The sequence below is a fragment of the Mytilus californianus genome, unplaced genomic scaffold, assembly GCF_021869535.1.
Source record: "Mytilus californianus isolate M0D057914Y unplaced genomic scaffold, xbMytCali1.0.p SCAF_10, whole genome shotgun sequence".
NCBI classification, from domain to species: domain Eukaryota; kingdom Metazoa; phylum Mollusca; class Bivalvia; order Mytilida; family Mytilidae; genus Mytilus; species Mytilus californianus.
Genome location: NW_026262582.1, coordinates 9,077,375 through 9,088,671, shown reverse-complemented (window position 1 = coordinate 9,088,671; position 11,297 = coordinate 9,077,375). Strand labels below are relative to the sequence as shown.

The window sequence follows — 11,297 nt, the reverse complement described above, 5'->3', positions numbered from 1 at the left end:
ATTTGAAATAGTTCTCAAAAACTTTATTTTCTTGGGCCAAAACCGGGTCTTAATGCCCCTCCTTATTATTCTATACACTAAAGATTTTCTACCCAATATTATTTTTTACAGTTTTTGACATATGTTTTGGAATTTTGTGTTTTCAATTCAATTCGACTTCGTCCGTGGATTGACATTCCAACTACTTAAACAGAGCGCCACTGACGAGTCTTATGTAGTAAATACGAGCTCCTGACGTACCAAATTATAAAACTGATATCTTTGTTGAGTTTTACAACCACTGGGTTGATACAACTGCTGGTGAAATTTCATCATTGAAGGTATCACCAGCCTAGAAATCAGCACCATCACATGACATTGACGGTCATTGTATTATTTATGTCCGTAGCCGTATTTGACATACTTTAAGACATTTTTTGTTCTCAAATGTTCTTACCTTTTACACTTGCTTTCTTTTCTTTAACTTAATACTTGATTTAGATTTTCTTGTCTTCTTTTGTTTGAGCGCCCCTATTGAGTCCTATGTAGACGAAATACGCGTTTGGCGTACTTAGACATAATTATGTCTGATGTCTCTGATGAGTCTCTTCGAATCGACAGATAAATTTGTCTTAAAATTATGTATGATTTTTTAGGGCTTTTGCCACGGACTCATATTCCGTAGTTGCTGAATAGAGTTAATAATTCATTTTCAACGAAACATGTTGCCATTAGCACTTTTTTTGAAGACCTGTTCATTGCTATTTATTAAGCTACAACACGACGTAGCATTTCCGGAAAGAAGAATAAGCTAACTGAATTGCATTAACAAAAATACCGATCTTCAAAAGGGTGAAGTCCATGAAAAAAAATCAAACGTTACACTATATCGACCAAACGGACCGAATGGAAAACTAATGTTATATTCCTAACTTGGTAACGGCATTTCCCTTAGAAAATGGTGGGTTAAGCTGGTTTTGATAGTTAGCGAAACCTCTAACTACTATGACAGTAGTTTATAGTTCCGTTATATTGACAAAATGTGGTGAAAATCTAATGTAAAAACCTCTTACGTCCGAATCGCACATCTGGGCCCACCTGCACAAGCAACGCCCAAAGCCAAAAACCCGATTGCTGGATGTACAAATACCGAGTTACGTCAAGAGACATACAACCAAAAAGAACATAATAGTTTAAAGACAACTAAAGGGAAACTTGTAACGTAAATAACATGATACACAACTACAGCACCTAGAATTTATATCTCATTATCATCTTGTATTATTTGTGAAGTAATAACAGATGAACGTTTTGCGGAAAAGGTCGAAGCATTCCTTGACAATCCCCTTGCTCATTTATTTTTTGCTCAGACACCAATGATGTTAACCAAGTCTGAGTAGCATCTGCAATCTCTGGAATATAGTATGAGTTGAGAAATCTATACTCCATACGCGGGTGAAGTTGGTACATTGCTGCTGTGGCGAGAAAATTTGATATTTTCAAAATTGAACTGAGATGACAGTTGTCTAATTTTAAGAGTGTATTGTAAATGGAAAGATATTTGTTGAAAAACCTGTATTCGAAATAAAATAATCTATCTTCTTTGATGTTATTTTTTACAAGTGTCTGACGGAACTCCGAGTCATATGAAAATAAGAATATGTCGGCCCGCAGAGGTGTTTATTTGGTTCCCATAGGAATGCCTACAACCTACTGAAAAATTGTTCCTTCAAATTCATTTGATATGTTGTCAATAAAAGAACTCAATGGAAAAAAGCAAAAAAACTGATCACTTTCTCTTTGGTGAAGCATGTTTATTTTTGGACTCATTTTTAACAAAATATGCCAAATTATATCCACTAAACAATAAATTGTTAGCGTATGGTACCATTTGCAATGAGGAAAGCATTGTGGATTATTTCTTTTTGACAGGTTTTCAAGGTTTTAGATAGAATTTATCTCAGAGAATGACCGATATTAGAAATTTTCCAGAAGTTCTTTGAGTTCTTAAGAATCCACATATGGTTTATGCCACTACGTGTGTAAACAGCATTCAAGTATTTCTGTAGTGGTCGTCGTTTAGGGCAATTTATGATGAAATATTTCAAACAAGTGGATTAAATTGCCTGTCTATATTTTGAGTTGTTCATAGAAGAAGCTGTAAGTATATTTGAAATTTCTGAAGCGTTGACAACAACGTACATATGCATGTTTGGTTTTCGTGTTGTTAGTAAAAAAAAGTGAACTCCAACAAGATATCAGTAGTTTTCACGTGGAAAGTGGCACCTTTTATTGGATAATTTATAAGGCATATCACCGAATATCGGGTCGGCTGTTAAATTGATTTCTCCTGTACATGTAGATCAATCAACAGTGTAACCAATTGACATAAAACCCTGTGAGTTAATTATATTCTTTTAAAATTTAGAATACCGAATGCAAAGGGGTGATAGCTAAATAAAAATAGTGAAATGTTACCTACCAGCGTATTTCATTAACAATTCTCTAAATTTAATAGGTAGCTAATAATATTAATGATATTAATAATTTTAAAACCTGTTTCATAACGATTAATATAATGTCAAATTGATTAGCTGTAAAAATCAAAATATATCGTTTTCTTTTTCTGATATTTTCAGTAATAGGTTTTTTTTAAACATTTTAATCTATAAAAAAATAAGCATCGATTGCTTTTAGATGATTGTTTTTTTTTAAGTAAGATCTTTGTATATTGTAGGACACAATAAAGAAGCGGCCTCATGGTGTTATCAATATTGAATATATCACCCATCTTTCGTTGGTGTTGCTAAAAAAATCAATTAAATTCCTACTTACAGCTTCTAATTTATCCTTATGAGTTAAGACAATCATGATTTTAGGAAATCCTGGTCCACTTCCTTTACAATATGTTACTATGGTATTTATCCAAAATCTAAGGTAGTCTAGAATAAAATAGTGAAATGATGTCATCAGCAATTTTAAGGGCACACATTTTGTTTATTATTATGTTTTAACAAAGCAATTTATATGAGCAAATATCAAAATAATGTATACAATTAATTATGCACTTATTTTCACACCAGCGTGATTGCGTTTTAATTGGAGTATATTATCTCAAAAGTATAACAAGCCAAAACATAGACGATTTTTAAAAAAAGGAGATGTGGTATGATTTCTAATGAAATAACTTTTCACTAGAGATCAAATTACGTAGATTTTAACAACTAAATATCGCCCTGGTGCCTTCAACAATGAACAAAACTCATTCCGCACAGCAAGCTATAAATGGCATCGACATGACAAAATGTTAAGCAATTCAAACAATGCCCAAACGTTTTATTTAATTACAAAACAAGAAACAAAAAGCAAATATGATAAACAGTACGAAACGACAACTACTGAGATACAGGTTTCCAAACGGGCTAGACTCATCAGATCGATACAAATGGCAAAACAACTATTTGTTTTACTTTTGATATCATTGCGTTAACATTATTTTAAGACGAAAACAGTTAATCATGTTAAACATAACGTATAGTAAACTAGAGTGTATCAAACACCCAGTGGCATCCCTTCCATCTCTGTTAAAAATATGTTCAATAACAAAACAATTGCAGTGTGGCGCTAATTATAACAAGTAAACAGTCAGGGAATAGTCGCATTCGATGATTGCTTTTTTTATAATCAGTTTAAAAACTATTCATAGTTTTGTGTTTGCACTGGTCTCACATTGTTAAATCTCAACCTATTTTTCATGTTTTATAAAATCACATATATAAGGGAACATTTAAAATGCATGGTATCTTATAATGTTAAATAATAAGGACGTGGTTTTGTATTAACTTTATGATTAAAATCTAAATTGTTGATAGAATAAGTCTATTTGTATGTTCTGCTACTCTGTTAAAATTATTTAAATGTTGAATATGTTCTGATGTTCTAAATTGTGAAAAATCTGTGTACTTGGCAAATAACGGCATTGTTCATTACAATGTCTTTTGTCACACGTGGCACAGAAAACATTTAAATTAACCAATAATAATACTGTCTTGATGGCAGAAGTCAACAAGGCTACCTTGTGTATTGCTGTTTATTTTAATTTGATTATAGGAAAATAAACAATTTCTTGTGTGACTTATTGACTGTATAAGAATCGTTAATAATTTCCTCAAATATGATTTAACACATTTAAAGACCGATATTTTGAAAAACTGAGTTTAGTTGTCAAGACGATTGTATATATTTGTCAAGTAATTAGGAAATGTTTTTGTGAAAGATCGCATAAAGTCAAGAAAAATGAACAAATCAGAGTTCATATTCATTACATAAAAGTTCCACGACACTCGTCTGTTCCATAATTTGCTATATAATTGCTGCAGAAATAATGGGAATACAAATCATTTTAAACATGTTAAAGTTGAAAATTTCAGTTTTTCCCCTCACTATTAACCTGGATATGGAGTTTTCTCTAAAATTCTTAAATGATACCTGTATTTTCAATGAATTATAATAATTTTGTAATATTTGAAGGAGAGTAGACTGTGTTTCCTCTTCATGCAATTAACGTAACAGTAATTTAAAGAGGTCTACTCTTATAAATGGATTTAAAACATACAATTCACGGTTGCAAACAAAAACTGAGTATACAGTATCAATTTCAATGGAAGTGAAACCGTGTGTGGTCAATAGGATAAGCGTCTCCTGCCTTGCATGTATCACCCTTTGTGCGATTTGATACTTAATATGTGGCAATCTGGAATATATCAAAATCTTCAAGATAAGAAGTCAGATGACTATTCTAATACCTAAAGATTCAAGACGGCAATAACATGTCTCTATTGATTCTAGGCACAGACACATCATAATGTTAAACATAAAACCAAATGAATCAATAAGCATGTATGTATAGCTATATTATATTGTAAAAGATAGCCATTTAATTTCATTTTGTGTTATCACTAAATAAAATGTTTATCTTCGATAAATATTAATAGAAATCAAAAACTAAAAACATAAATTTTTGAGAAACTGTATAGTAAACAGTGTTTTTTTAACTCCATATGTTTTAATTCATCATGTGTAGCCTAGTTGATTTGATGATATAAAATCATTACAGTTTTGGAAATATGTGTACATTGTACGGCATGTTACAACGAGAAGTTTCGTAGGTACTTGTTTGACAGTATTCCGATTAATATAAATGAAAACAACTTTACGAAATACTCATTACCTCGTGCTGTTTTACCTCCACTCTTTCCAGGAAGATACTGTTCAAACGGACACGGATCATCAAGGGTTCTACTACCATCTAACACTATTAAGTAAATTGCTCGATATGTAAGAAATGTTTGGTGGGTGCTATAGAAGACATCTTGGCCTCCAAAATCCCAAATGATAACTGGAGCTATTTTTTTCTGGTGTAATTTCTTCTTTCCAGCTTTCATCGATTTCTTCAAAAATCTGTCTTTTGTCATGGACACCTTTATTTCTGTTACATCTTTTTGAACACCAAATAACTTCTTTAACTTGCCAATAATGCCACGATCCTTAAATACTTCAGTGGTAGTACTAATTTCTTGGGATTTGATATGTGGTTTTGAATGACATTCTACCATATTAAAACAACGTTTTATATATTTATATGTCTCTAGTAATATCAAATCTTGTTAGAAAAACACATCAACAGTATGAAAGAAAACTTGTCTAAATATATAATATAACAGAGTACTTAAAGCAAAAATTTTTTTATGTATTTTTAATTTTTTGTGAACAATTTTCAGAAACAAGCAAGTAATATGAATACAATCTGAAAATAAATATTCCATTCGTATCGTAATTTTATTGTCAATAGAATAGAAAGGCTGAATTAAAAATAATTGTCTAGAATCAATATTTTAGTAAAAAAAAAAAATCATAAGAAATTGTCTTTTTTCAAAGTTTCAAACGCGCTCACTCGTGACATTTTTAAATTGCTACCGTCATAGAATTTTTAAACGTTTAGACAACTTCTTTTGGAAAATTTGTACAGATATGTGATGCTTTTAATGAAATATTTTTCAGATATATGTTTAAGGGATCATTTCTGTTCATATGACGTCAGGGATATTCGATAAAACACTTGATGATTTCTACAAATTGTTAAAAATGTATTCTGCTTGAAAATTAATGAGCTTTCCCTTCCATTCCTAAATTTTACTATCATTTGAGATCTTAAGTATTTTCGTCAATTTTGGGAAGTTCATAAAACTATCATATGTACCATTCAAAAGGTATGAGATAACGGATACTTGAAACAGCTAGTTGAGAGTTTCGATCTTATTCTTCCATCTGTAACATGTGCTGATAGGGAGGTAGAATAACTCTGAATTATACATCATAAGAAAACATACCTGAACGGGAAAAATCTTCTTTTTCTTTTGCAGAATGAGGTGATTCATTTAGCGGAACCATATTTTCATCTGAAATATTTGGTATAGTTTCCCTACGGACTAGCAGAGGAGTAACTTCTTTTTTGCCTCTTTGTAGTATTTCTACAGCAGATTTCCAAGGTATGACAGGAGATGTCTCTGTTGATGCTTTGGTTTTAGTTCGCTTCTCTAAAGATACATCTGCCTTTCTAATATCATCCAAGCTACTACTATATTTATTTTCCATGCATTTATCCTCAACAAGGCCTGGATCATTCTCAGAACGAATGTAAATAACCTCATCTCCAGTGATTTCTGTTTTATAGATGCAATGAATAAGCGTTGATTCTTGAAAAAGAAACCATGAGCCCGGATTGCGAATGGTTTGTTTTTCATGAATCAACGCTTATTCATTGTATTTCTGACTTAAACTATTGTGTTGATGTCTTTTCAAAATTAAAGCCTTTTCTTAATTAGAAGGTATTGTAAGTGAGTTTAAATAACCATGTTATCATGTTCAACGATGCATTAATAAATATAAGTTCACAATTAATTGGTTAGAGAAATACAAATATAACATAACACGTCTGTCGTTAAATTATCAGGCATCTGAATATCATCCGTAAATCATAAAATAAGACATATTCGAACTTATTTCTAAATACATATAATAAGTATGCTCCCGAAAATTCTATCAAGAAGCCTAATTCTAGACACATCACGATTTACTCGCATAGGGATTTGTGAATAAACATTTGAAAAGATATGTAGTTAAAGTGATGAAAGCATATTTTCTCGTTGTGTTGAAGACCGATTGGTGGCGTTCGGCTGTTTTCTGCTCTTTGGTCGGGTTGTTGTCTCTTTGACACATTCCCAATTTCTATTCTCAATTTTATATTTATAAAACAAAAATGGACAAATTGAATGTAATCATTTTCTTTTCAATTATGTGAAATAGCCACTAATCATCCAAAAATAAACGGGGAAACCCGCTATTATTACAAAAATATCCACAGTAGCATACACAATAAGAAAAACAGAAAACTAAAGAATAGGGACAACAAAGAGAATACAGGGATTCGAACCGAAACCGTACAAGTTTCTACCTTTAATTTGACTCTTTAACTCATTGATATTAACTAGGTTAACCTCGTGGCTACCAATTTATATCATACGATTGTCTATTATGTATACATAAAGGTACAAGCCCTGTGTGTCCGTTGTACCGATGTGTATCATATGTTCATTCATATATATAAACTAGACATTTAAATTGCAACCCATTGGTAGCCGAGAGGTTTCGTCGATGTGTTGATGTCAGTAACACCTAACAGATTTCAATGAAGGGGTTCGATTCCCGGTGAAAGCATATAAAAATTACAAAAATTAAAGGTAAGTTTTTAAATAAGTTACATTAGTGAACAGGAATCAGTAAATTGGCCAATTCATACTTAATGAAATTAGGCACACAAAGGAAACAATATAATATGATTTGGTGAGTCCATTTAAGCGAAAGATTTAGGAAGTGTTGATTCTAGAAAAAGAATCCACAGTAGATGAATCGGCTGACGTCACGACAATGATTTAACTGTGAACCAGCAATGCATGTTCCACATCTTTTCTATCAATTATATCCAGATCATTTGCGAGGGTTGTTTCCTACAATGACATAAATGTTATGCAATGGGCTGAATCTGCAGTTGAAGATAACAGATTTTCAGATGTTAAGTCTTGACGAGCTAGCCTATCAGTACTTTTTTCATCTCGATCTGTCACCTTACCGTCCAATTTGATGCTAGTCGACGTGTCTGCAATTTGTGACAAAGAACTAGTGATGACTTCTCCTGATAATGATAAGTGCAAAACTATTTTTGATACGTAAATGAAAAAATATATATCGAATACTTTCAACATAATATCTAATAAAATCATAAAACAATATATATTTATTAACAATATCGCTTTATACTTAAGAATCATTTAATCATTGAAAATTAATAAAAAAAAACTCATGAAAACTAGCACCTTTTTCAGCTACACGATTGGGGTGATTAGGTTAATACAAGTCTTTTGGTTAGTTTAAAAGATGCATTGTTCGAAATATTTGTTTTTATAATGAATGGTATCAGATCAGAACACACGTTATTTTGTCAACTAATAATCAAGAATGCAATCAATACTCTTCTAAACGAAGGATATTTTTCGACTTTCAATCTGGAGCAGATATTTCCGGAAGATTTATTATATATGATGCCAGAAATTAATATAAATCGTGTAACATACATTCTATTCCACGTTTGTAAGCTTTATTTTCAAATGGTAGATAGCTCTTATTTTTTATAGCCATAAATGAATAAGAGGATTCTCTTTTGTCATTCACGAATTCGTATATTTGACCTTTTGATTTTGTTCTGATTATTATTCCGCCAAAGTTTTATCTTTCGTCAAAGTTTTGTTTATGAATTCTTGTTGAATTTGTGTATCAGACATATGCTCCCCTCGGTCATTCAGCTGGCCTGAGAACACATTTATTGCATAGTGCATTTGTTTTAGACTAAAAATGCAAATTAAAAAGATAACACCTACTCTATCAAAAAAGATTTTACAGTGTAGTGTACTACTTTTGGGACAAATTATATCAACATTATAGATAAGTCTATCGGTTCTAACTCAAAATATGGACAATTTTATGTTAAGGGGGTCTACATGTGTATTTCAGTTTGAATTAAGACATACTAATTTTCGACCTTCTCAAACTGGATCAAATCACTACTTTACCTAAAAAGTCATGCCTTATATTTTTTTACATGTAATTTCATTCCTCTACTAACCATGTTATGCATAAAATATAAGGAAATTAATTTGGAAGGTGTATGAAAAAATTTTGCAAGTAATACACTGTCCATACTAGGGACTCTTTTGTAGACAACAAAAAAACAAAGGACGATAACTGTGTCCCCGGTCTTTATATATCTTTGTCGTTCATGTTTGATGACTTACCTTTACGTTGTCGTAAAGATCTACTGATTACTACTTCTGATAATGTAAAACCTTTAGAAAATGATTAAAAAAGAATTATAATATTTCTTTGAATGTTGTTGTCGTGTAAGTAATACATGTAATATGTATTCTATCATTACGTCAAAATAATAAAAGTATACCTTATTATAAAAATAGCACCATTAAAAACAAATCATTCTTTTGAGATCTACCAATAATATCTAATTTTATTTTCACTTAAGCTAGGTAATAGATAGATAATTAGCCATTAACATTAACTACATAGTGTCACCGACTTGGTTTTAAATATGAAATGCCATCTATTTTCATAGAACATTGAAAAAAGGACTATTAGTTATTGACAGTTTAGTATTTTATAAAAAGTCAGTATCACATAAAGATTGTTTTTTTTTGTAAATAGTGTTACTAGTAGAAATTATGTTATCATAATTATTGATATTATCATCTCATCAGAGACAAATGATAACGATATATTGCTAAAATATGAAATAAAATAAGAAAATAAAAAATTTGGGTCACGGTACTGGAAAAACGAAATATTTTGAAAAAAGGCATAAAAATTTGAAAAAAATGTAAGGTCGAATTCATCAAGTTTCCACGGATTGTGTACTTATTTAATTCCCGTTATTTGTTTGTTTGATATGCATTCCTTTTTTAATCTTCATGCCGACAACTACAGACAACTACCGCACACAGACAATTTTTGTTTCATAAACAAACATTATGCACCTGGATTCGGACAATTGTGATGTCGAACGTTCACCGGTTTCATTTGACAAGCGTTCAACCTCAACAAGTCGGAACGAAATGGTTTAAATAAAAATAAAACCACAGCGTTATTAAAGAACGTATGTTAACCTTTATAGATATATTTTGTTTTAACATATATGTGTCATTGGGTAACTGTGGTTTTGACGTTAATTCAAAATCTATTATTTTATGATCAAGATCAAGATATGATGATAGTTTCGGTCGTTTCCTTAATCTTACTAGCTTGATTGTAACAGGATATCCTTAATATAACTAAAAGTAAAATTAAAGAACTTTGTAGTATTGTTAATTTCAAGATCACTGAAATATATGAGAAACAACTCTCACTTCTACGTGTTTAAATTATTCAAAACTCTTTTTAACGAGAAAAAAAGGGGGGAGGACGTAATACTTTGAGCGTGATATGTATTCATGAGTATTTTTTTCTCTCACTATTTATGGCCGCAGTTCACATAGAAAATGAGTCTATGTTTACAAATTTTACCTAACTGGATATCTCATTATTTGGAGAAAAACATTACCTTGTTTACCGTGCATCCATTCTTTAGTCTCACGGTCGATAAAGGACAAAGCATTATATAAGTCAATTCCATCAGTCGATATTTTGATTTTAGTCGGTCCTTTACCAACAAGATATCTTGCAATAGTAGTTTTACCAGTTCCTTGCTCTCCGGCTAACATAACACGAGCTTCATAATGATTGTATCCTTCTTCCTCTAATAAACTTGCAAAAACTTTTGCTGAGTGCTTGTCGAGATGTTTAACCTCTATGGGTAAACCTATGAAATTGTAATTTTACAATTATATACAGTTGATAAAAAAATGTATGTCTCTCAAGTTATGTTAAATTCTCGAATTTGACTAATCACACAACGCAAGTAGCGCAAGTAAAAAATACTTTTGGGCAAGACTGTTCAAAATGATAGAAACGTGTTACTTTAATCGTTGAAATATAATGAAAAGGAAATAAGACAAGCACTCTAAACAGTCAAGGAACAACTTTGACGATAGCAGAACAGTTTCAGGTCCTAAATAGAATAGCATTTTCTCGTGTAACAATCATCAATAAAATATGACGCGAGTACAGGAATACTGGTGGAGTTGTAAAAAGGCTCGTTT

At 31.2% G+C, this 11,297-nt stretch overlaps 1 protein-coding gene and 1 long non-coding RNA gene across 2 annotated transcripts; both read right to left on the bottom strand.

The window, feature by feature from the left end:
* Nucleotides 1-271: 271 nt before the first annotated feature.
* LOC127718667 (probable serine/threonine-protein kinase roco11) lies at nucleotides 272-6,722 on the bottom strand. The gene is made up of 4 exons (XM_052224719.1): nucleotides 6,369-6,722; nucleotides 5,210-5,587; nucleotides 2,815-2,921; nucleotides 272-331 (listed from the first exon to the last, which is right to left on the bottom strand). Exons 1-4 carry the CDS (start codon nucleotides 6,631-6,633, stop codon nucleotides 272-274), a joined length of 810 nt encoding a protein of 269 aa, XP_052080679.1. The 5' UTR covers nucleotides 6,634-6,722.
* Nucleotides 6,723-7,962: 1,240 nt separating this feature from the next.
* Nucleotides 7,963-10,935, bottom strand: LOC127719039 (uncharacterized). Its single transcript, XR_007990128.1, has 3 exons — nucleotides 10,700-10,935; nucleotides 9,387-9,437; nucleotides 7,963-8,230 (listed from the first exon to the last, which is right to left on the bottom strand). It is a non-coding gene; the product is annotated as an uncharacterized LOC127719039 (long non-coding RNA).
* Between the last annotated feature and the right edge of the window lie 362 nt (nucleotides 10,936-11,297).

Excerpts from the sequence above, each read along its gene's own strand:
- LOC127718667 (XM_052224719.1), bottom strand. The coding sequence starts at position 6,633 with ATGGAAAATAAATATAGTAGTAGCTTGGATGATATTAGAAAGGCAGAT. Across the intron at positions 2,922-5,209 it reads TGGAGGTAAAACAGCACGAG|ACTACCTTAGATTTTGGATA; the intron begins GTAATGAGTATT and ends ATTTTATTCTAG. Across the intron at positions 332-2,814 it reads ATAAGGATAAATTAGAAGCT|GCTGGTGATACCTTCAATGA; the intron begins GTAAGTAGGAAT and ends GCTGATTTCTAG.